The 26,585-nt window shown below is 45.1% G+C and overlaps 1 protein-coding gene across 2 annotated transcripts; it reads right to left on the bottom strand.

The window, feature by feature from the left end:
- Positions 1–24,530, bottom strand: KLF15 (Kruppel-like factor 15). 2 transcript variants are annotated; one of them, XM_015429369.1, is made up of 3 exons: positions 24,271–24,530; positions 11,812–12,909; positions 1–439 (listed from the first exon to the last, which is right to left on the bottom strand). In XM_015429369.1, the coding sequence occupies exons 2-3, from the start codon at positions 12,852–12,854 to the stop codon at positions 271–273; spliced, it is 1,212 nt and encodes a 403-aa protein (XP_015284855.1). In that variant the 5' UTR covers positions 12,855–12,909; positions 24,271–24,530; the 3' UTR covers positions 1–270. The 2 variants fall into 2 exon arrangements, with proteins under 2 accessions (XP_015284855.1, XP_015284856.1); XM_015429370.1 differs by having other exon boundaries at positions 372–439; positions 12,413–12,909.
- Positions 24,531–26,585: the final 2,055 nt, after the last annotated feature.

Genomic DNA, 26,585 nt, shown 5'->3' with positions numbered 1-26,585 from the left:
AGTAGCCCATAAATTATCATGGTGAAGGAGAAAACAGCTAAAAATAAAACACTGTAATTTTCAAAAGAAGCAGCAGCAGCGACGAAAAGGGAAGCAATAAGGCAAAAACGGTGTCGATGCAAAACATGATGCAAGGAGGTGGGGCTCTGTGAAGTGATGATGTGGCCTATTACATGGAGACCAATAAATTATCACGAGAAAGATACAGAACAAAGTGCTGCCAGCGGCTCTTCTTGGACGGACGAGTGAAAAGGTACAGGACAGGAGGCATCAGTTAACAGAACGCATGGAGCGGTTGCTCCTAGGGAACCGGTGAACTTTGACGTGCTTGGACAAGTGGTCACTTCGAGCAAATTTCTTCTCACACACGGGGCACTGATAAGGCTTCACTCCAGAGTGAGACCGCCTGTGTCGAGAAAGCTCATCTGATCGGGAGAACCTGAAAGCGAGAGGAGGAGTGGGGGAGGGGGAGAGGAGACATACCAGCCATCAGTTAATGTTGCTTTTGGTTTTGGGAGAGTCATCAATCCACACAAACAACAACACAATTCTAAAGATCTTAGAAATCATAACAGCCTTTTAAGGAAAGTGTGTATTATTATTCCCAGTATTTTAAATCCCTTTTGTGTATTATGGAAGGGAATCTAAGGCTGAGAACAACCCTTGTTAACTTCAGCAGTCAAGTTCTTTCCTTTGGTACTGTCCAAACTGCCAGTGCACTATGCCTGTCCATAAGAGAGTATTTATACCTGCCAAGATGAAATCCTGTTTTGCTAAGTTAGTCACTCCTGTTTGTTGGTGTGAATGAGTTCTTTCTCAGCTAACAGATGAAGGGGGATTTCAATAAAAGTTCTTCTGAATTACAGGAACACACCCTATTTTTGATGGCTGTCCATTATTCCCAGTCTCTGCAGCTTCAGGTTACCCCCGGCTTTGTCATTTTCGTCTGGCAGATGTAACACACACAAACCAAAGATTTACTTTCTCCTAAGGAGTAAGAGACCCGGGTGCCGCATGACGGAGTGAGCTCCCGTCTCTAGTTCCAGCTCCTGCCAACCTAGCAGTTTGAAAGCAAGAAATTGCAAGTAGATAAATAGGTACCACTTCGGTGGGAAGGTAACAGCGTTCCGTGCGCCTTGGTGTTTAGTCATGCTGGCCACATACATCTTCGGACAGCACTGGCTCTTCGGCTTTGAAACGGAGATGAGCACCGCAACCCTAGAGTCGGACTCGACTGGCTTTCGAGCAAGGGAACCTTTACCTTTAAGGAGTATGCATCAAAATTAGCACTGACTTAGTCCAACTTTAAACACCTACATATCTATAATGGTGTTATCTTTTCTGAGATAGAGTTGCCAGTTCCATGTTGGGAAATACTTGGAGACTTTGTGGGCAGTTTGGGGAGGGGAGTGGGGTGCAATGCCACAGAGTCCACCTTCCAAAGTGGCCATTTTCTCCAGGTGAACGGATCTCTGTCACCTGGAGATCAGTTGTAATCCCAGATCCCCAGCCACTGCCTGGAGGTTGTCAGCCCTTGTGAGCATCTATCCCAACTGGGCTCTCTCAGTGCAATCCGTATCCCTTGTTTTTTTGCAAATTATGCAAACAGAGCGTACACGCACATAGCTTGTGCATGCACTGACCCTGACAGACACATGAGGAAAGTCCAAGGTTTGGGCCAATAAACACCGTCCGCCCCTTTCTCACATTCATTTACTATGCTTGCAGTTGTCTGGAAATAGTTTCAGTTTTAACCTGATATGTATATATATCTGCCAGTTCCCTCTCCTAAGAAAGGACTGTCATCAACAGCTAAACCTTGCAATACTAACAGCACTTTTGCACAGTCGACACTGGTTTGTGTCACTGTGGGCAAGAGACACAAACAACATAGCAAATATTTTAAATCAAATCACTGGGTAGATCATTTTGGCTTACCCAAAATTGTCAATGGCCTGACTCAGCTGAGAGTGGATGGATCTGAACAGCTAGCATCTGGGAGTCACTTTGATCTCCCACTTCCTTTTAAACAATCACAGAATAGCCACCTTTAATGCTCTCTGTAGGAGCTGCTGTCACATGAGACGCTTTCAAATGCAGTGGTTTGCCATGGGAATGTTGTCCACACCACTGGAAACCTTCAGCAACACTGCAGGGACATGGAGAAAATTCTCCAGTCCTTTTGGTGAGCCACTGGACATCTTACAGCACGGAAGGAGTTACCATCAAGAACGCTGGGAAAAAAAGTTTTCTAGCCACCAGCGCCAATTTAAAAGTAGGAGAAGGGCACCAATATCACATAGCCAAGTTCTGCTTTCTTCCAGCAGTGTATTGAGGAATATCTCACTAGTACTACCAGATTGATCAGATTGGTGCTAATACACCAACAGAGAGAAATGACTCTCCAAAAGGAACCTGTGTGGGTTTTATACTTTTTTGCATAATGAGTGTGACATACAGTGCAGTCCTAAGCAGAATTGCACCCTTCTACGTTTACTGAAGTCAATGGGCTTAGAAAGGCATAATTCTTAGCACTGCACTGTTAGGCAACTCCTGCCCAAAACCAGGAAGGGAGAAATAAACCTAAAGATCAAGGCAGAGAAACAGTGCTAATGTCTAGTGCAGCTGAGAAGGAGTTAATGATACAAAACTAAAAATAGTGTCCTTTAAGTAATGGTGTCACAAAGTGGGTGACAGCCAGAACAGTAGCAAATATTGGCAGTGAAAAGTGTTCCTAAGAAATGCTATCAGCTGTTTGTTTACAGTAAATAAATAAAGTAATGGACGTTTGCTAACTGAAAATTAAAAGAAAGGGGAAATGCCTAATATGAATTTGTGCCAAAAAAGAGAACAGCCTTGCATTTAGGTGGATACATTCTTTTTTATGGAGGAGAAAGACACTCTGTTCTTATTTAAGGCTTTGTGTTTGAGATCACCTTGTGCCATAAGCTGGCGGTCAGCTTCAGCACCAAATTGCTTCCAATATTTGACTGATGCTTGGACGTATTTCTCTTCCTATTTTAATTACACTCTTCATTACAGAATGAAGTGATCCTTAAAGATACTAAGGCAACTTCAGACATTCAACCAAACTAAACATATATTTCACTGGCTGTGTAGATTCACTAATATTTATTTAGTGTAAAGTCAGGAACGTTAAATCCATTGGAATTTGACTTTATCACAACTGCAAAGGAAACACCAGGAGAAAAAGATGTGCTGTTTGACCCATGGAAAGCAATATGAGTCCATATGATAAAAATATACTTTGCATCATAACGAGGCCTTCAGTTGATCGGGTAACAATGTCACTATGTTCTTGCCCAGAAAGATCAACTTACTATACCCACAGAAATAAACTCAAAGTTCTCCCTATGTGTTTACTAAAAAAAAACCCACAACCCAAACGTGAAAGATCAGTACATGCAAAGCAAGTAGGCTCCTGTGGAGGCTCTACCACAACAAGAATGCCCTAAATGTTTTCTAATCTTCTGTTTGCCCATTTTAGTTAGCATTTATGCCATACAGATTTGCAGTGTATGGAATGATGCAATGCCTTTATCTGTACAGAGTTAAGCTAACAGATTGTGCTTGGGCAAGCAGGCAGTAGCCCTGTTGACCCACAGTAAATCCTGGAATCACTTATGTAGCAAATTGCCCAGATTTCAGGAGAATGCCAACCATAAGCCAAGTCAGAAAAGGGAGAAAAGGAGGGGGGAGGGAGAGAGGTTCTTTATTTAGTTGCAATTCAGCTGCTCTAAGCTAAAGGCTACTTCAGTGGGATTTAAGCACCGTAGCTGTGCACAGGATTCAAATGGATTAACACTCATTCCCACTTCTCAAGGCACTGTGGAAACTCTAGCTCCAGCAAAGTGGCCATAATGTTTTCCTGAGATCGTTGCCAATTAGGGCAACATGTGAAAGGGCCCTTCACACCACTCATGTCTCACTGAAGCAGTTCGCCCAGTTATTGAAACATTTTATTATATTATGTAAAACAGAAAAAGAGACAGCACTGTTTGTCTCAGTTAGTGTTTTTTCTTTGTTATTTAGGGTGGCCACATAGGAAGGTGCTTGAAAGTCTTTCACGTTAATGTTCTTCCTGCTTTTCAGTACAGTGGTACTGGAAAAAGGGTTATCAGGTGCAGGCAGTCATCATCAGGAGGTCCACACATTATCTGTGTCCCTGAGATGTTGTTGATCCAATCACTGCCTGAACTATAGGGTCTTGACTGCTAAATATCTACCCAGCAACCTTTTTTCCTTTCACTTTGTCCAATACGTTTAGTACAGTTGCACTGGACTCTACTTCTTTGGTTTGCTGCTTTATTGTCTTTTGCCATAGACCACTAGCCGTTCAAGAGCTGCCATTTAAAGATCACTCAATACTTTCAGATTCCTGACAAAGGACTTTAGTGGCTGTTGAATAATACCAGTACAGTCATACCAATTATAAAGGCCAAGTTCATACTCCACTATGTACATATAGAAGGAATTAGCAAGCACGCTAGTCAGGTATTAGTATATCTAAAGCTCAATTTTTCAACAAAATTGAACTAAGACATGAAAAAGAACATCCTTCTGAAGTATCAGTTGACATATGTTGAGTTTTAAGGACTGTGATATAAAATTGCAGGTGTTGCCTCCTAAAATAACAGGGGGAGGTGACGACAAGATATTGATTTCATAGGTCAAATAACAATCTTGGAATAAGGTGTTTTCACTTCAGCCTGAAATCTGAGTTCACACATGTGCACAACAGATTATTCCAGAGTGGATTTTTCACAGCAGAATTAATTTCAGTTAATTATGACAGTGCAGCAGCTTCCTCTACTGACCTCTTTCCGAATTATAAATCCACAACCCACTTACATTTGATATTTGCCTACACCTTCCTCCCAAGTTATGGTCTGTTTAGGTTGTGTTGGTAACCTTTTTACTAGTACTCATACGGGAGATTCAATGCTAATGGATTACATTGTCCCTAAATAATTTCCTTTTGTCCGGGGCGCTATTACATCTCTCTGCAGCAGCTGTCATTGCCAAAATCACTCTCCCGATCTGCAGCACCATTCATGCTGACTCATCAACAGGTTTAAGAAATCACAGGAAGTAGTTCTCTCCGTGGGGAGATATTCTCATCTGCCTGCAGGCACTATCTGCCTGTGTAGTTAGATCACTGCTCTTGCAAAAAAAAAAAAAAAGGAAAGGAAAAGGAAAAAAACCTAACAGTACAAGAACTATTAATGTAATTGAAATGACTCAGGGTTGGCCTAGATGTTGCCTTATCCATGCTCCAATTGTTCTTTTTCATGGTGAGTTTCCATGCTTGCTTTGTAACATTTACAAACACTAACCACATGATGTGATATCATGAGACTGTGACTTTCCATGCCCCTCCCCCCCTCAGTGGATGCCACTTATCTGGAGCAGGAGGTAAAACTCATATGATGGTGCTGCTGTGTTCACATGATTTTTAAAAAGATGCTGTAATGACAGGCAGAGTGGAAACTGACCACGAGGAAGGAGTAGGAATGCAAATAAAGAAGGGGTGCACAGATTTCCCCTGATCTGATCCCTTTTCATTCTGTGGATCTACTCTGCCCTGGGCACCACTCCTCCTGAATTCCAGTTTTACTAGGAAGATTTCTAAAACTAATTCAGCTACTTGAACATGTAGAGCCTGCCCCAATGTTCATTTTCTTCATTTCATGTACAGCTGTTTTCTTCTTCTACACTGCTGATGCACAGGCATGTATTGATGAAACACTGCCAAAAAGCAGTTTTACCAGAACCATATATACAACTGCACCCAGATCGTTTTTTGTGTGCGCAGTGTTTTACTGATGCACATATGCCTCCCTACACTTAGACGAAACACCACACACAACTTCTGGTCTGATCGATCGTACAATCATATCAAGATGGCTTCTTCTTTTTTTTGGCATTATTTTTAATCCTTCATTGGAAAAAACATTGCTCAGAAAGGATGCTGATGCAATCAAGTGTATGATTGCATCAATATTGCTTGCTGTGTCTCCAATCACATGCACATTATGATGTAGTGGGGGAGATATGAAAGAACTAAAAGCCGAGTCTAATGACAGTGCCCCATACAACATGCAGATTTTTTTTAATGGAACTATGTTTCAGCGTTCTCCCTTGGAACCAAGTCTAGCTAAATCAGAGTTCCAAAGACTGAGTAGACATTTCGATGAGAGTAATCTTAGAAGCATCCCTGAGAACATGCTTAGACCAGCCGAAATTACGGTTGCCAGGTCCCCCCTGGCCACCGGTGGGGGGCAAGGTTGCCAGATTCAGGTTAGGAAACTCCTGGAGATTTGGGGATGGAGCCTGGGAAGGACAGGGACCTCAGTGGGGTACAAGGCCACAGAGTCCACCCTCCAAAGCACCCGTTTTCTCCAAGGAACCGATCATTGTAGTCTGGAGGTGAACTGTGATTCCAGGGGATCCCCAGGCCCCACCTGGAGACTGGTCTCCCTAGCCTAAATCGCAAGACATACAGTGAAGTTAGTTGGTAGATGGCCTTATTGTAACCATTGCTGCTGTTGTCATGCCGGAAACAGAAGGAAGACAGCAGAGGAAAGAAAACATGACAGCACTAATAGGCGCAAAAAGGGGTTGGCAGCCAACTGGTGTTAGCTCCCCCAGGTGCATTTCCACCATTCTTCTTCTACCTCAGGGGAAACTGTTCCGCCGCTAATCAGTAATAAAACCGTTGAGAGCAGCACGCCAGAGAAATTCATTCTCTAACAAAGTTGTTCCTAAACATAACGCCATTTAATTAGCATTGTAGTCCTTTAAAAGTTCCCTCTCCCGAACAGAGAGAGGGTGGTTCTTAACTCTTTCCAGAAAAGCTGCCCTTCTCAAAGTGCTGTTTTCAGTGTTACTGAGTGAGTAGTTTCTTAAGAAGAATGGGGATGCAGGATACACATTGGAAACCTGATAATGTGTGTTTATTATATTCTTGAGCTCTTTGGCTCTACTTTTTCTTCGTCCATCCATTGCCCTCCAATTCCATGGGATCCTGTTCCAAAGTGGAAAGAAAGCAGTAGTTGCTTGGCTCAGGGAAAAATGGAAAACAGAGGCAGTTAAGTAGATAAGACAACAGCTGCATGGAGGTGAGAAAGAAGATAAACTAGGGATGCCTACCTCCAGGTGGGACCTGGGGATCCCCCAGGAATTACAGCTCATCTCCAGACTAAAGAGATCGGTTCCCCTGGAGAAAATGGAAACTTTGGAGGGTGGACTCTATGGCATTGCACCTTACTGAGGTCCCTGTCCTCTCTAGGCTCCATTCCCACATCTCCAGCAGTTTCCCAACCTGGATCTGGCAACCCTAACCCCCCTCCCTCGCCAGCAGCCATGGGGAGACCTGGCAACCCTAAGGTCAACCCTGATGGCAGGTCGTTTGGGAACAGGGATCTTTCTGCCAGCCCAGTCCTCCCATTCTTTATGTTTCCTCTTGTCTCTGTAGGCGGAGATGCAGAACCAAGAAAGCCTCGAAGTCAAGGTCCCATTCTGGGTGTACCAATACCTAAGAAAAACATTTGCTCAACAATATTTAAGAAGAATGCTGTTGGGTGATGCTGATATCCATTACCCACTTGCTCTGGAATAGTCCTGCTAAAGATAGAAGTCCTTGAAGACGTCCTGAGGAATTATGACAACTGTACTCCACAATGTAGAGAGGGCATGAGCAGGAGGATGTTGAAATAGGGTCGCCAGCCAACTAGAAAGAACAAAAATCCCAGCCTGGCCAGATTCACCATCATCATCAATCATAATCTTTTAGGCCAGTTGTCAGAAGAATCAAAAATAAAGGTCAGGATTCATTTATTTTTTGCCATCTTAGTGTTTTGATGAATAAAAACCTACATGAACACACAACTCTTATCCTGGGTTCTTCCCACAAAACCACCTTGTGGCACTCTGCCCTGACCCCACCTATTCTGAACCGTCTCTAGGTTTGGCCTCAAGGCCAGATTTTGTTTGTTTGTCTGTTCGTTCCATTTCAAGAATGGCAACCACTTACTGGAATCAGTGGCATTACAAAGAGGTGAGTGGTTTGAAGACTGTCATTTCTATTTCACTGTCTCAAGCTCCATCCATCGCAAGTAGGTTAACGTTTCCATTTACAGCAGGGAAATTTTCTTTCATTTGCCTTTGTGCAGGTTTTGGAAGGGGGGGGGACATCCACCCACACATCAGTGTGAAAGAAAAGAAATCCTACCCACCTTGGCACAAAGAAGAAAGGAAAAGACTGGAGGGGGAAAATACCAGAAGTATCTTGGGCTTGTATGTTCATTGGGGATGATAAAGAAAACCTTAAAAGAAAGAGGCTCCAGATGTACTCTCAGCCCCATCATATGAGGTTCCGGCTCTCTCTGAACTTCTGAAAAGTAAACATACTCCACTGATAAAAGGAGGCTGTGTAATTCCGGGCTCAGTTGGCCTCTAGAGCTACTTGCTGATCTGCCTTTGATGTTCAAGAAGAACACACAGCATGTGCTGGAATCCCAGACTTATCCTAAAGAGAGGTGTAATTGAAGGAAACAAGTCTTTGGAAAATTTGCATCCACTTTCTCTTTCTCTAAGATCAAGATCAGTACTATACCAGAGTTAAAGCGGGATTACATCTAAAACTATGATTTCCTGACTGAAATTCACTGTGAGGAAAGGAAAGTTCTAAAGAAACTTCTCCCCAGGCTTGTAGACCGTGATAAATCTGCTTTTAGCCATGTAATTAACCTATGGGCCATTAAACTGCCTAATATGTACATTGTGTTGATTACACAAGCAACCTGTCCTCATGATCGGAGGAGATAGGCAGTCAGAAAAGATAACTGATCAGCTTCCAAGAGCAGGGACTTCTGATTTCATGGAAGGTAATCTGAGATCTTCATCAATACAATGCTTACATAAATAAGCCTCTGGTGAGAGTGGTGATATGTACAGATTAGGTTGCTCAAGTAATGTATGGTAGTTAACTATGAAAGACAGCTTATGCCCAAAGGATGAAAACTGAACATACAGGTTCTAAGAGTTTCAAGAGATGATGTACTATCCATAGGATCTGTAATCAATTCTTGTTCAAAGGCTGTGGGGGACTTGTGGTGACTTCTGGAGCTCCACACCACTTATATCAGACCTACACAATGGGGCCCACCAAGCTAAATGCATGTAGTCCACCAAGCCAAGCACATTGGTCTGTAAGGTACTTGGCACCCACCTCACCACTGTTATTGAAAATCTAAGCAGGGTCCAAAAATATGGTCTTAGGCAGCCTATGCTGAGATAGGTACACAGCAGCCATGGACCAGAAACCAGAGGCAAAGATGGTTCTGTACCCCACTAATCCAACACAACAGTATAGCAAACTTCTTTATTCTCCTCACATGCTGGACAGGCTATCAATATTTAAATGTCCATATCATTGGGAACCTGGATACCCTGTTATGGCAAGCATTCATTCAACGTGTTCTGAAGTTTTATGTTTACCCAGAAGGGCTTTTTGGGGGGGGGGGGGGAACACGCCAGGACAGCATTCGGGAACCTCTTTGACAAAATTCTTTTAAAAATGTTTAAAATTTTATGAGTTTTCAGGATACAGATTGAAAACTTCATTTCCCTCTTGAGAGTTCTGGCACCTTTCTTTCTTTTTTTTTAAAGCCCTGGAAGTACCCTTACAGTAATCTGAAGGTCAGAATCCTAGTATATGTGCCAAAGAATGCCAGCGTTACAAATCAGTTTCTCACCAGCATTTTAAAAACCTGGACATGATTTGCTTATACTTCACACCGACACATTCTCCAGAATGATTTTATAATAGGTTTCACTGCTAGAGTCAGCAAACATTTGTAATGTATATACAGGTAACTATCAGGACTGGGTTGTTAATAGCTAACTGTCAAACCTTCCTGTGGAAAACACAGGGGAGAAGGAATGAAAACACCAGGCCTCATTGGCAGGAAATGCATAAAATCCATCAAACTGGAGAAGTGTTATAACATTTGCAATCCAAGAATATGAAAGCTACCATACCGGGTCAGACAAGATGTTCAAGATGTCCAACCAAGGATCATGCTGGCAGGGTTGCTAACCCTGGTTTTTTTCAATGGAAGCCAATGAACAACTAAGCACCCTTTATTCTTGTTCACTTAGTCCCATATTAGATGGGACACTATAGGATCCATGAACTGAACTCCTGATCCTTTATATTGCTAAACAGCTGCTGCTGGATGCCCTGCTTGGATCAGGGCTATGGCATTGAAAGGGGAAGGGGTTAAACCAGGGGTGTCATAAGGCCCAGGGGCCAGATCCAGCCCATCTAGGGCTCTTATGCGGCCCACAAGAAACTGATGCAAGGGAGGAAGTGCAGGGGGAAGTGGGCGGAGCCACTCCATTGTGGCTTCAGCACAGCAGAATAATCTTGTCTGCAGCAGTCAAGCATCTTGGGAGCGTCTGCCCACCACTGCACTGCTGGCTCTCCAGTCCGCCTATGTGGGTTTTCCTCTGCACCCCCCTCCCAGCCCATGGGACCTTGTAGTGAGGATACACCATGTCAGAGCTTACCAGCTGCTGTCCTTTATACAAGTTTCTATCTCTGGTACCTGGCATTACATTTTATGGCATACATGTCCCGGTCCAACAAAGTGACATTTATGTCAGATCCGGCCCTCATAACAAATGGGTTTGACACCACTGGGTTAAACCTTTCTCCCATATTCTGAGCTATTTTCTTAAACCATCAGTTGCCAGCATGGAGTTGCTATACAGGCAACATGCAGGCAAATGGAATGTTTCCATCAGTTGGGCAACTAGCAGACCCCCAAGCAGGGTCTGAAGTCAGTCAGACAGCACAAAGGTGTGGCGGAACAGTGGCCTCGATCTGAATAGGGGAATCCTCATAGCCGCTATTCACCAATAAAAATGCTCAGGAGATCTGTTCACCGGTCTCCCAGTATCTCCTGTAATTTTCCTCTTACAGCCTGTAGGACTCAGAGGTTTGGGGGCATTTTAGCTAACTTTCCTGTCTTAAAAAGAAGCATGTGTGTTTTTAAAGTATACATAACTGAGAACTAAATGCAATAAGAATCAGATTTCATGCTCTCATTTTTTTCCACTACAAGGTAAGAGTTGTAGTCATCAGCACACGGTAGAGATGCACATCGGTGTGAATCATACAAAATGTTCTCAACACATCGCTCAATTTAGGACCAGGCCAATACAATTCAGCAGATCAAATGGCAAGATCATGCTGAACTTCTGTTAGGCCACACAGTGTGTTGAGTCATTCACAAGACCGAAGTTTCCATGAATCCCCTTTTAAGGTAATTAGAACAAAAAGAAGCATCTGAATCCACTATTTTAAAAATGTAATCAATACAATTTTTTTTTTCTGATTGTGATTGATTTGGTTCAACTTGAAGAAAGCAGACTGGAATTAGATTGAGAGCATAAGAAAACAGGCTGCCCCAACCAACAAGCCCCATCTCGAGGTTATGAAATTAAACACAAGTTGTTGTTGTTAGTTTTCCTTCTTTTTTAAAAAAACAACAACAAAAACACCTTGTTCACAATTGAATAGGTTATGTTATTCAATTCCCCAGTACAGTGTTCCTAAAATTATCTACTTTTAAGACAAGGTGCTTGCATAATGACAAGGGTCTTAAGAGCAGTGAATGTTAGAAAATGAACTCTGTTTGCAATTGCTGACTGACAAATGGTGAGTAATGAATGGTAATATTTACGGAACACAATCTGCCACCATACCCCAATACTACTAACCTCCATCCACAACCAGGCCAAGTACATGCAAAAGGTTTTTCTCCTGTGTGCCTTCTCAGGTGGGCTTTCAAATGGCTGCTTTTGGTGTACATCTTGGTACATCCAGGGAAAGTACATTTGTGCATTTTAATAAGTTCTGCTGCAGGGTTCTTTTGAAACTTTTGACCCATGATTACCCCAGTTTGACCCTGGATTGTACCTCCTGGCCCGATAGGTTTTGCAGCAATTGGAACTGGGGCTATGCGAACAAATTTGGAGGATGAGTTCAAGTTGGACGATTGAACAATCTGTGGCACAAGTGCAAATGTCTGCCCTTGGATGTTGACTAAGAGTTGTGCAATTTTAATGTTCTCTTGCACTGGTCCTTGTGAACTAGGGCTCGTGTTTGTTGCTTGTTTCACTTGTACTGGTTGGATTTGGAGCATGACCGGAATCCCTCCATCAAGGGACACTGCTCCATTTGATGCATGGCTACTTTCCATTGCGCTACTGGACTGTTCACTTTTACTATCTTTTAAACTATTACTTGGCACCATGTGATCTTTTTGCTGTATGGAAGCCATGCTAATCTGGCTACATGCTCTTAAGTCTTTGGTCTCACTTTTAGGCCCTTCCTTGAGGTCTGTCTCCATGTTCTCTTCTAGAAATTCCTCAATCTCCTCAAGGGTGGGCTGAAATGGTCCAGAATCTTCCATCTCCACCATGAATTCTGGCATCCTAAAATGCTCCTCCTTCACGATGGGCTGAAGTCTCCTTTTGTCCCACCAAGAGGAGGGGCCATTCCCCAAAGATGCTTGGGACAACAGGTAGTCCAAGATACTGTCCTGACTCTCCATACTCGACGAACTCCCATAGCTTGAACCAAGAATCTGGGAATCAGGACTGGAACAAGAACAAAAACTTGAAGAATCGCTGTCGTCTTCTGACAAGGGGGAAGGCAGCATTTGGTATGACTGCCCGACAGCTGTCATGTCCCCAAAGTATCCAAAAGAGGGCCTCGTGGAGAAGAAAGATTCATCCGCAGGAAGCAAGTGATCCACCATTCCTGGATAATCTCTTTATGGATGTCCCACCAGCATGTACCAACAGAGCAAAAGCCTGAATATGGGAAACACAAACACTGACAGTCAGAAGTCAGGTTTAATCATTCATCTCAATGCGCTCAAACTACAAAGTGCTCTGCAGCTCGGCATTGGAGTCCTCACCAAGCGCACATGTTGCTACATGCTTTGATATTGCCCGTATCACCCGAGAGGATTTCTTGAGTAGTTGGAAGCCTTTTCCAAGATTGCACCACATGTTTGCAAAAGAATTCTCTCTCTTAAAAAAAAAAAAACCCTAAAAAACAATTTCACAACTATGTGTTCTTTAGATTTACAACAGGCCTCCTTTCCAAAAGATTGCTGGCAGGAGGGAAGATGTTGCTGTCCATCCTTTCGCTCTGCAATGATTCCTAGAGCCAGAGCCAAGAGGATGGAGAAAGGGGAATACTGCTGAAAATTTTACCATCCCCAAACCTCCGTATCAAGTAGAGTGTTTATTACTGGGCTGCATTAAAAAACAACTCCGTCCCTTCCCTAGTAGCTTTCCACCAGCTTTATTTTTAACTTTCTCACTTATACAAATATAGGCCAATCAGCGTAATGCAAGGCTCAGTGCGGCCGGAGCTAAAAATATGGGTTTCACTTCATGGTCAACTTCACTGGGGGGGATTTTCCTCTCTGGATTAATGCATCAAGTTGTCTACCATCGGCGCTGTTCCTTCTATAGCCTTCAACCAAGCTCGATGGAATAATTAACCATACCTGGCCCAATCCAGAGAAGCATCTCCTCTCAAGAGCCTGTCATTAGAACATGATTGTCAGAATTTGAATCTGGCTTGCGACACCTCTTGCATGCCTGTGAAGCAACAGTGACTTCACTTCAGCATCTATTACTGCCTACCATTTGAGAACACTGCCTAGGGATGATCACAACAGTGCCAGCTTCTAAATTTGGGAGAGGTGTTAGAATTAGCATCTCACCTCCAGCTTCAGATTTCAAAGCATTGTGACCCACCTAATTATGTTGTGTTCCAGCAAGCATCAATTAACACAGCCTCTATATGACACACACACCCAAAAAATCACTTTCTCAAATTCAGGCATTGTATGTCTAAGTCCATCAGGGGAAATCGTGCCTCTATCTTCCCACTCACAGTCACTTGAGTAAAATTTCTCCCAAGCGGCAATGCAATGGTTGCAACTTGCACTTCAGTTGTGAAAGGCAGAAGAAAGTGTCTGGGGTCTACATCAAACCACAATTATTTGTTCTGGTCAAAGTGGCTGATGGAAAACAGAGCTTGCAGCTCTTTCTGCAGAAGGTATGTGGATTGTGGAGAGCAGTCATTTGATCCGCGTTTGTGTGTGTGTTGTAAGAAAAGGCATGTGATCTAACATGAAGGAAATACCAAGCACGCCTTGTTTCAGAGTCTCATTTTCCACATGTCCCTCTGCTGTTGCAGCTCCAACCACTTTGCCAGGAGTTGTTGATATTGGAAACAAAGGGTGCCTATTATCCTCGCCGCCTGTTCTGCAGACTTACCTCCAAATTTTAATTTTATTTTGCTTAAGGAACTGCTATCTGTGGCTGATGCAGCAAAGAACATTTGTGCACAGTTTCTCTCACATGCTCCATCAGCACCCGTCTATTAACACTCCACAGGAAGCAGCAAGAATGAGTGAAAGCACATTTCTTTGCGATAAGGCTTCCTGATTGATGCAAACCAGGGGACATGGATACTGAATTTTGAAATGAGACATGTGGGTCTGCCAGAGTTACACATTTTCCTCGTTTACACACCAGTGCCGATCATCTCTTCCTGTCAACTGACAATGCTTAGGAAATGTTCACATGTATTGAATAGCAGGAAGTTCAAACAAAGGTCAGAACCCACCCTGTGTGATTTTTGCTTACAATCACTTCAACTAGCAAAAGTGATTCCTCACATACCTGTGTGGCACACCCAGACTAGTTTACTGCAGACTAGACTTTGCTGTCAATGAATGAAAACCCAGGAGTTCCTCCCACAGAAATCAGCAGCAGGTGCATGGTCCATTTAAATCAGCTTAATTGGTAGAACAGTTGATTACCTGATTAGTTGATCAACTGGTGGTGAAATCAGCAGGCTTAAAATTAAGTATGCAGGTTATTTGTTGAGACTGCTTTGACTCAGGTGTGTTGGTTTAATAGGAAATGAAAAATGTTAAAGTCATGTCTTCCCTTCTAGCCATGGGACAACACAGACAATGCTCTGGAAGTTCTGTGATCTGATCTTCCAAGCATCATTTTAAACTGAACTATACCTGTGTGGGGTCTCAGTTTGGATTGTGCCCATGCAAGGGCTTCCACCCTGGCATCGTTTTGCTAATCAAAGCCAACACCACCTACCACACTGTTATGACACTTTAATGAAAAAAGACTGGCAAATCGTGGGTACCTGTATTTAGAGACCGCAGCATGGGTGCCAGGTTTTGATTAGTAGAAACATGCGGGGATGAAAAAGATAAGCTCCCCTTCTCCACTCCAAAATGCCCAAGATCTGAATTGAGGCCCCACATTGCTGTAGTTCAGTTTACAAAGCTGCTGGGAGCCAGTGGTCTTCATCATACATGTGTTGGCTTGGAGCGTGTGGCAGCATTGCCATTTCACTTTTAAACTATCTCACGCTTACTTCAAGATCTCAAAAAGGCAAATTAATCTCTATTTAATCATTGTAGTGATTGGTTACTTGAACAAGCAGGTGATTAAAGTTCTTTACTTGGTCAGTTTATTCCTGATTTTTGCTAGTGAAACAAAAGACAGGTCTGACTGTGGCAGTTTGGACGGGCTGAAACAAAGTCCATCTGGCATCGTCTTTCATTTTTGCTTCTGTGGAAAAAACCCTGTATATAGCAACAGTTTGTACACCGGTCAGAACCTCCTCCATGTATTTCTGGGTGACATGTGGCTTTCAAAGGAGGCTCAGCGGTACACAAAAGATGGGCTGGGGAGACTACTTCTCTGCCCCACGGGGCTTTCCTACAGGGTTTCTGAAAGTTCAGCCATTCCCCATACTTTTCATCACAGTGTATCTGGAAATATGGGGTGAGGAATCATCCTTACGTGAATCGCACTAAGTTCTATGTTCTTCTTTAGCAGGCCTACATGTGGTGGTGGAAAACATGGGGTTGGGATCAGTGACAGGATTGGTGGGGTGTAGCTGAATCCAGAGACTATAAAGAGAGGCCTGGTGGATCTGTATGTGGGCAGTTCTGCTGTGCTAGACAGGGCCAGACTTCCCTTGAAATACCAGTTGTATCTATTGGGATCTTTCTAGATTGGACATTACTCTTAGTATCCTAGACAGCAGGTATGGCAAGGAATGCCTTTTACCAACTGAGGAGCAATAAATGTAAGAATCTGAAAATCATTCCGCATACTTTCTAACGAAAGTCCAGTTGAAGAAGCTCATTAAAAACACGGTGAACTTTATGCATTCTTAGATACCTTGACAATGTCTTGTATGGAGTACAGCCACACCCTGAGCATGATGGTACATTTGGAAACGGTTCAGAAACACCAAACGGCTCAAAATGCAACAGCCTATGTTATTAGGAATGGGTTGTTACAAGCAATGAGTGCTGATACTGAAAGCATTACATTGGCTTCCACAGTACTTTTGAACCTTAGATTTATATTTTGTATTTATATTTTATATTGTAACGGCCAACGGCCATATACAATAAACTTACTACTACTACTGCATTGGCTTCCGATTCATTTCCAGGCACAGATCAAAGAGCCGGCCTTCAGTTTTAAAGGCTAAGAGAACCTTTAGGACAACACACACCCTTCCCAGCATTAAGAGCTTCAGTGCAGGACCTGCTACAAATTTTGTTCTTTCTTTGGGATCAAGGGAAAGGGTCTTCTTTGTGGTGGCACCCACCTCATGAAATTCCCTCCCAAGATATGTCCCACAAGCTAACTCACATCCTATTTTTAAGGGGGGGGAAGCTTTCAGCACGTGTATGTGGGGGTAAGGAAAATGCTTTAATTAATGCTATTGGTTGCTGCACTGAATCCATTCCTAGAGTTTTCAGAATGTGATGCTTAATGTAATTAAATTCCATTGTGACATGTGCATGTGGTTGCTTTGGTACCCGTGTTAGCTGCTCGGAGGGCCACAGCTGTGCCGTGTATTAGAATATAAACTTCAAACTCAATCCATTAATCAAACAGTCTGTATTCAATTATAAGAGCTGTCTGACATGTCCATCCAGGCACATCAGTGGTCAATGAGTGAGCACTACGGGTAGTAAACATCTGGTATGTGAAGGAGATACACATAACCAAATATGCAATGAAAACGTTCTGAAGAGTTACGGTTAACTGAAGTTCCATGACATGTGTACTAAGCATTTGGGGAAACACGTCCCTCCTTTAAACATTATTACAGAATTAGCTATATTTAAACCCACCAATAATCAATGAATTTCAGCTCACCGAACTGTTCTTTGGATTGATCAAGGTGGATAGCCGTGTTGGTCTGAGGCAACAGAACAAAGTTAGAGTCCAATGGCAACAAAGTTTTATTCAAGATGTGAGCTTTTGTGTGCATGTACACTTCGTCAGACGATGAAATGGAATTACATATCAGCGGCCTTGTCCACACGAGGGGTTTTGGGCCGGGAGTGGGCCAGATCGGGGCCGGAGCAAACGGGCGCGATCCCACTGCAACATCGGGGCAGCGTTGCGCACCTGTCCCTGATCCGGCCCTTCCCCCGATGAAACGCATCAAAAATGAACCACCTACCGATGTGGTTCATCCACGACGGCCACATCAACGCCGGCCGTGGTATCGCCGGCCCGTCTTTCTGCCGGCGCATCCCCGGCTCCTGCCTGAACTGTGCATGCTTAGACATGCGCAGTTCAGCAGTCTCCCGTTCCCCTCCGTCACTTCCCCCGGCATCTGATCGTGCTGAGGAGGGAATGCGTTGCGGCTCAGGGGATCAATGTGATCCCGCCGTGGCGTGTTTTTTTTTGGTGAGGCTTTCAGAAGCCACGCTTCAGCCCGTCCCTTTCCGCCCCGTGTGGCAGGGGCCATAGTTGTATATATAGGAGTGGTTTGTTAAATTAGCATGCAGTCCTCACTATTTTGCATGCTAATTTAACAAACCACTCCTATATATATACAACTATGATATGTAATTCCATTTCATCGTCTGACAAAGTGTGCCTTGCACACGAAATCTCACACCTTGAATAAAAACTTTGTTGGTCTTAAAGGTGCCACTGGACTCTAACTTTGTTCTTCTTTGGATTGTGATCAATCTGTTTATCAGGGTGAGTACTGATATAAACCGCAAAGAGAAACAGGATTTTAGAAGGAAAGAGCTGTGCGTACAAAAAAACCCAAGAAATGAATCAGAGCAGGATGGACAGATGGAAGGATAGAAACTTTGAGTGTAAGTTTTAAGTGGACCTTGTCAGCTTGCAGGTTACCCTACGACCACAGGAAGGAAGCTACCTTACATCTACTCACACCCCTGGTCCACCTACAGTATCATCCGAAGAAGAATTTTGCCCATTGAAGTCGTTAGCTTGAATCCAGGCCACTGTTTTCCACAGGCACAAAGATTTTTGCTCATCCCCTCCTCTCCGCTGCAGCATGAAATGCCCTATCTCCTTCAAATCCTGTTCCTCATGAAGAGGGTATTGGAGCAAGACCTGGTGAGAATGGGGACTGCTGCTTTTAGAGGGGAAATTTCACTTTGTCCTCGTGCAATTGGAAGATATTAGTCTAGATCTAATTCATCTAGGGGCTCAGAAAGGGACAACTCTGCTCAGGACTGCACTGCCAGTCCAGTACTCTGCCTGATAGCAGCTCTCCAGGGTCTAGAGAAGGGCCTTTTCCCCACATTGGGTATCTCAAATCCTTTCATTTTTAGATGCCAGAGAATGCACATGGGATCTTCTCCGTGCAATGTGCTCTACTATTGACATGACCCCTTCCTACCATTTCAACCAGTGATTAAAAAGGTCCTCTCGTTTCAGAAAATATAGTCCTTAAACCAGGATCAAGGAAGGAAAGGAAGGTGAACAGAGGAGCCTGCAAATCACAAGTATGTTTTCCATACGGGGCCAGCTGTTCTTCTTTTTTTTATCTCTGTACCCATATGGCGCAAATCATTGCTGTCTTGGTGAGGAAACATGAACATGAGGAAAAGGGTGATATCAAAAAAAAAAAAGCACATGTCAGTGATGTGAGATCTTGTGCCACTTCCATTGCCCTATCAAAGCTCTGACTGAAGTTAAAGAGAATTCTCCGGTGTTGGGAGGAATGCACATGATTAATCATTCCCCCACTAGTGGCCAAATGCTTCCTTTGACCTGAGACTCTCAAAGGAATTAGGACAATAAATAAAGTTACAATTAAAAAAAAAAAAAACCACCAGAATTTTCACTGATTGATGGCTGTTCTCAACATTTAATCAATGAATACGTTCCTTTCATCTGCAGCTGAAAAGCAGCCAACACTGGGGTGAAGTACATTTAATGGTTTCCCAGAGCACAACACTACCCCAAGTCTCAACTGACTACCACAGTGCTGCTGATGTTCAGAGCTCCCTTGTTCATCTCAATAGTTGCCTACTTAGGTCACCGGCAAAAAGGCAGTAAACAGGCCAGTAAGAACACTGTATTTTCCCAGCTAGCGTTCAGAGCAGCATGAAGACAGCGAATGAAAATTATTGAGCTGCTTATCACTCTGGGGAACATTTTGAGCGCTAAAAGGGAACACCATGTTGGTGCTAACACTACCCGTCTGTTTCACTCCTTGTTGCTTCGCAGACAGCTACGAATACCGATTCTCGAGGCTTATCAACAGCCCTCGATACCAACCAGTCCCATAAAATCTGTGTTCTCCTTACTACCTAGATTGCACAAACATAATATGTTGATACTTGTTTACATTAGGCGCAAGTTGGATTGGGACATAATCGATGCATCCTCTAAAAACCCTTGCATAATTTCAATGGAATGCTGCGGCCCAGAAATTCCAAGAAACTCCGACGCACTCATCCTACAACTGCTATTGTTTTCAAGCTGGGAAATCATGTAATGAAGAGCCAGTGGGATCTAGCATGCAGAATGATGAGTTTGGCTTGGGGAATCCAAGGCTAAAATCCCCGCACATCCATGTCTTCAGCCACTGAACGAGACATGTTACAGCCTCAGTTCCTCTTCTGGAAAAATTCCGTCACACTCTAGTGTGACCAAGAAACAGGAGGCGGCTATGCAGATAATGAGGTCAAGCTATGGGATCAGGCATAGGGGTAATTTTCAAAAGACAGGTTCACCACAAGCAGAGACCACATACATCCCCATGCCTGGGATAGCCTGAGTACACCAGTGCTTACTTTCCCCTCCCACCATGAGTTTTCTTACGGAAGCGCTGTGTTTGGGGACACCATTGCAACAAGAGCAAAACCTGCCCTTACAGGTGTTTCTGTGAGTAACATGGTCCTTCCCCGTTGCACTTCCCAGAGATCCTTGCAACACACAGGCCTTGTCTCCATATCCATTCTCCCTGTCATCATGACAAGCACTTTGCTAGTGGGAATTACAAGGACTTGGGCCCACTGGAAGGTTTCCACCAACAGAAGGAGCTCTACTTGCAGAGTGTGACTTTCTCACCTCCCTCCTCCAGCTGCAGCCCCAGATGCCTACTAGAATGCTGCTCCCCAGGAACAGTAGATGGGGGGAGCATATGGGGCTGCACCGGGAGAAGGGGGGGTGAGAAAGCTGCCCTCCATTGATGGAAATCCTTCCATATGAAATGCCCTGGTGGATCCAACTCTGATTGGAAGATTTTAAAGTTCTGCCTGCAAGGAAGAGCTTCAAGATGACAGTACAGAATGCAAAACTGCTGGCAGCAGCCCAGTGATACGAGTGCATGCTTTGCATGCTGAAGGTCACAAGTTCAATCCCCCGCATCTCCAGTGAAAAGAATCTGGCAGTAGGTGATGTAAAAGACCTCCACTTGAGACCCTGGAGAGCTGCTGCCAGTCAGAGCAGACAATACTGATGGTGATCGACCAGGGGTCTGACTCAATATACAGCATCTTCAGGTGCTTTCCTATGCGCCATTGTGCGTGCTGAGCTGGTGCAGAGGGAACTAAATCATTATCATAAACTGCACCTTAACAACATAGTCATCCTTTATTGTCATCTGCTGTCAGGCTGATTTAAAATCATGCTTGGTGGTGGTTAAATGCTGCAAAAAGGGGGGGGGAGGGGGGATTCACTGTTGTGCCAAGTTAAGCATTTAAGATTGTCTGTGCACAGGGCTACCTTTATGTGTACTAATTATGGGTGTGTTGCTGGCTGCATACACAGTCCAAAGGCCAGCCTTTGCAAATCCTCACAAATGCTCGCTTTCATGCTGAGATACCAGACAAGTTTCTAGATCTCATGGTGGCGAGAATATTTAAATGGCCATATTTAGAAGAATGTCGGCCACAGATTTGTGGAGGGGGCAAAAAAAACCTTTCTACCACATGACCTTAAAGTCTTTGCCCCTTTCTCCCTGCATGCCTTTCTCCCTACCTCACCTCCACTGTCTCCAATGTCCCGTGAGACTCCTTCTTGCCATCTGCAGATCTAGGAGACATAGCCTCTACCCGTGATTCTGATTATTTGTAAGCTTGCAATAAAGGGGAGATCCCTGACAATAAATGAAAGGGAGGTGATTAGGGGAAAATTCCACAATGCGGTCCAGTGAAAAATGTTTCCCTTGTTCTGAGATTTGTCTGAAAATCCTGCAGGAATGGACAAGAGGGATGAGAAGTCTTTTTTTTTTACATGCACAAAGCCAACTGCTCTTTAAAGACTCTGCTCCTTGGTTTCTGAAGGAGGAGAGACTTTGTTTACAGCAAGGCAGGCCAAAAGACTTTTAATCCGCAGCTCTCAATTGTGTACATTCCGCTCGACATTCATGCTGGTCACACACATGCAGCCCCAAGCCTGTCCATGCTAATCTATCACGGTGTGAATGGATAAAAGCTGTGGGATTCATGGCACTGGGCAGGGAGGGGAGCGGAGGGGAGGGGGAGCGGAGACGGAGGGGATACATTTCATATCCCCGCAAGAAGCAGGCAGCGGTTTCACACAGGGTTTGTTTTGCTTCCTCTCAATAGCCAAGTGTGTGTAGCGCCAGCTCAGCTTCACCAGGCTGGGCATAAGAGAGAAGCAGAGAATTGCCTCTCTGACTAAGGTTGCTCTGCCTTCTCTACACCCTCCCGGGCCTCTGAGGTCTGAAATGACCGATAGTAACCCTACAAGCACCTCTCTCTTTTCTTTCTTTCTTTTTCTTTCTGCCTTTCTTTATTTATTATGGGGGGGTATCCCAGCCTTCCTCTAAGGTGCTTGAGGCAGTGTATATTTTTCTCCCCTCTTCAATTTTATCTTCACAACAACCCTGTGAGGTAGGTTAGGCAGAGAATAACTAAACCAAGGTCACCCAACATGCTTCCTGGCAGAGTGGAGATTCTTTCTTTCTTTCTGGAGATTCCTTCCCTCCCCCCCCCCCCCCCCCACACACAGTGAAGCACACAGCTGCCTCCTCCTGTTGGGTCTCTCAGTTGGCTTTCCCACCACCACCTTCCAGAACAGCCCAAGCCAAAGTTGTTCAGGGAAAACTGGAAACACAGCCTGGCTCTGTTGCTGCGGCACCTCCTTCCTTTCTGAAAGCGTATTTCTCTAATCCCTCCACTGAGGACTGGAGAGGAGGAATACAGCTGTTCACCATCCTGGCAAGGAGCAGTAGACTGAATGCGCCCATGGTTTTTTTTTTGGGGGGGGGTTCCTAATTCTGACAGCTGCAGTTTCAGAAATAGTACAAGGGAGGGCTTCACCTGTGGCATTTTCCCTGTACAGGGTAAGAGGAGGAGTAAACACCTCTGTTCCTCGATCATATGCGAAAATGGACACAGGGTATTTCACCACGTGCTTCGAAGTCACTGCACACCTGGTGGCGCAAGCAAGTTTCTCACCCCTGACACCTTCCTAGAAATGCGATGGAATCTCTTTTCTCTAAAGTGGTTTTTTTGGGGGAGGGGGGGGAGAACTCAATCCCTGCGGAATATCCAGTCCCAGGGCAGGAATTGGAACCCATGATACGGGCCCATTTCCAGCTCTCCCGTTCTGTGCTTAACTCCCCAGTGAGAGAACGTAACATTTCATCGGACCAGTCCCTGTTGGTGTCGGATTGTGCACTCCTTGGAGTTACACATTAATTTCTCTCACGCAATGAAGGGGCCCTTTCTCCTCTGCAGAACACCCATGCCGTTGAAAAACAGCCCAGAAACTGCGTCATTCTGAAAATGAACCCGCATTCCTTGGAAAAACACCCTATGCCTATTTCGCTCTATTCCCCGGGACTTTTAAGACAGCAACGAACTGCCCGACCAATCTCTCCGGGCACAGGCACGTTTCGGCCCCTCTCCCGCTGTTCCGCGGGCATGCGAGAAAACCGGGCCGGCGGTTTTACGACAAGCGGTAAACCCAGTGGCCATCTGCAGTGCCCATTCCGAAGCCATGTGGTTGTGCTTCAGCGCCACCGGAGAACGACCGCCGGGAGAAGGGGGGGGGGGGGGGCGGAACCACTCTCGCTTTCTAACGGGCTGGGGGGAATCGAGACTGCTTTTCATGAAGGGGAAGGGGATCCTCTTTCCCTTTCCTCCGCCTGCGGGGGCGGAGGGCAGCATAGCCTTCGCGTCCTCTTCCAGACACAGAGATCCCACCGTGGGTTGCTGAACTAGGAAGTGGGGAAGAAGACCCGCGTGTTTACTGGTCACTCGAAATAATGTGATCGTCGGCAGGCTGCGGGCCGAGGCGCCGAGGAGCAGCCTTGCGCTCGCACCGGGGCCGTCCCATATGGTGGCGGGTAAACAACATCCCCAGCCTCCGTCCGACGCCCGTTTCTTCCATTCGAAAACAGGCGATCGGAAGGCATCGGGATCTTAAAGGCGGGCACGGCACGACTCCTGCCCTTCAAGAAGGGTCGGTAAAAGGATTCCTCCCCCCCTCCTCCCCCGCACAAGCACGCGCGCCCCCACACACGTGCATTGTAAACACCTTCACAAGCACCTACGCCGTCCTGCCTCCATCGCTTTGATCGAACCTGTCCTGCTAGAATTCTACATCCAGGAATCGCGCGGCCAAAAAAGCCGCGGATCTCCTTTCAGCGCTCCCCTCGAGCGATCCGGGAGTTCCGCAAGCAGCGGACCTCGTCCCTGCTTGGCGTTTCTGGGCACACACACACTCACTCAGAAAGACACATGTCGTCGGATTCCTTTGCAAGAGCCGCACTCTCTCACCCTCCGAGGTTCCCTCCCGCCACTACCGGGGGGTCAGCCATTCGAGTCCTTTGCTTCTTACCTGAACTTTTCTGTCAATACCCGCGGTGGGGGTGGGGGAAAGCACCCTCAAAAAATGTAATTTGCAAAGCGATCCCAGTAAACAGCGGCTTCTCTTGACATTTAAATTTAAAAAATAATAATAATAATCAAGGACATGTTAAAAGCCCCAATGTCTTCCCAGGTAAACGATGGCAACGGTTGTCCTTGAGGGTCGCCTCGAGGCAAACGGGGTCCCGCTTGGCAACCAGCAACTGGGCTGGTGATGTGTCCTTTAGCTCTCCTAACATAGTACTATATCCCCATCACATGACTGCCAGGGAGGTTATCACAGTAAACGCAGGGGAAGGCTTGAAGGAGGCTCGACCCAATCTGGCCACCGCATTGGTTGAGGAAAAGTCACGGGGCGGGCCTGAGGTTTGTCGTCAATGGAAGCATCTGGCATCCTAGAGTCTCTCTCTCTCGCTCGCTCTCTCTTTTACTCTCCCCTCCCCCCTGCATTTCTGTATCAAAGCCAACAAAGCCCAAGAAAGAATGTTTGGCTTCTTCTCTTAGCTTATACTGTCTCTTCAGCCAGGACCCAGAAGATCATGTAAAGGCAAGGAGGTAGAAATCCCGTTAGGCATGAGCTTAGAAGCCTGGGCTACTAGAAGGAACCACACAGCCAAGCACCCCCACCCCGCAATCATATGGTTTGCTTTAGAGAGATTAAAAAAAGTAGCCAGTGCAAGTTATTCCTTTTTTGCAATGCATGTCAGTTTATGGATACTGGCCGGGGCACATTCTCCTCTTATGTGGTTAACTCTTTGCTTCCACTCCTTGGTTTCTTCACTTTTGATGCCCAAGGGCTCTACATTCTCTGTCGTGGAATGCACCAAGTAAAAAAAATAGGACATGAAAATAGCACTCCAGCAAGGAAATGTTATTTCAGTGCAAGGGTATGTCCTGACCTGTGAAGTGCAGGGTAGGTCAGGTCAGATCTTGGATGCTAAACAAGATTGATCCTGGTTAATGCTTGGATGGGAGGAAAAACCACCAAGCAAGTCCAGGATCACAATGCAGATGGAGGCAATGGAAAATCACCTCTGAATGTCTATTGTTTTGAAAATCCTGCCACGCATGCATGTTACACACAAAATTCAGTCTTATATCCAGGGGTCATTTCCTGCGGGAGCGCACAGGAGCGGAGCTCCGGCAGTAAGGAGCCCAGGGGGCGGGCACATGCAACAAGCACCTCCCCCTGCTCCCAGCAGCCCTCAGTCGGCCACGAGGAGCAAGAGGCAGCCAGGTAAGTTGCAGAGCCCCACCCGCCTTCAGGTATAAGCTCTCCCTCCTCTGTGAGGGCAGATCTGCACGTTCCCCCCCCCCCAATAGCTAGCAATCCAAAACAGTCCAGTGGAGCCTGAGCGGTGGGTGTTATCTTCTGACACACTTCCGATTATGTCAGGGGGTGTGGCATATGCAAATAAGTTATGCTAATAAGTTATGCTAATGAGCTCCTACACCTCTTTTTCTACAAAATGACCCCTGCTTATATCCAATGAACCTCTGTGCCTGATAGCCATCTCCTTAATGTATGTTTGATTCCTATGTGCTAGCAATTATTTTATTTATTTATTTATTTAATTCCATTTATACCCCGCCCTCCCCGCGTACGGGCTCTTGACTTGGATAGTTTAGGCTACCTTGATTTTTGTCATATCTCAGAAGCTAAGCGGGGTCCGCCCTGGTTAATACTTTGATGGGAGACCACCAAGGAAGCCCATGGTCACGATACAAAGACAATGGCAAACCACCGCTGAAGTCTGTTGCCTTGAAAACCCCACAGGATTGCCATAAGTCTGCTGCAAATTGATTATACTTTACACACACACAGAGCACTCTAAGGACCTGAGGGAAACATTTAGAATATGGGCTGTTATCCTGTAGGTAAGTGCAAAGAAGGGGCTGCCGAAAATGCTAAATGCCCCCAAGTTTCCATACAAAATGTCAGAATCACCCCTCCCCAAATTCGTAGCTTGCCCCTGGGGGGATGGTATGTCCATATTAAGAATCACCATGGTGGACCCCATGTGGTGACAATTCTCTGTATAACTTTCATTGCTGCTGCCAGGCACTCACAGCAACAATGAACTGTCCACATGATCGTTTCCCCCCCCCCAATTTTTCCGCCTCCGCCTCAGTGGCCACCACCCTACCCCACCCCACCATCACCACCAAAGGGCTTTTTGGAGGTTTTAATGGCTATAGTGCAATAATATTATAACAGTCTCTTGCCATGATCCACTAGCTTCTCTAAACTCCTAGCTTCCTTTTTTTTTATATAAATGAAAAAAG

Source organism: Gekko japonicus, unplaced genomic scaffold (genome assembly GCF_001447785.1).
Source record: "Gekko japonicus isolate JY-2015 unplaced genomic scaffold, Gekko_japonicus_V1.1 scaffold12, whole genome shotgun sequence".
Taxonomy (NCBI): domain Eukaryota; kingdom Metazoa; phylum Chordata; class Lepidosauria; order Squamata; family Gekkonidae; genus Gekko; species Gekko japonicus.
This window is presented reverse-complemented; position numbering and strand designations above follow the sequence as displayed.

Bases quoted from the DNA above. Each gene is read 5' to 3' on its own strand.
- KLF15 (XM_015429369.1), bottom strand. From the start codon at position 12,854: ATGGTGGATCACTTGCTTCCTGCGGATGAATCTTTCTTCTCCACGAGG. The intron at 440-11,811 runs GTTAGTAGTATT...TCTCGCTTTCAG, and splicing joins TGGCCTGGTTGTGGATGGAG to GTTCTCCCGATCAGATGAGC.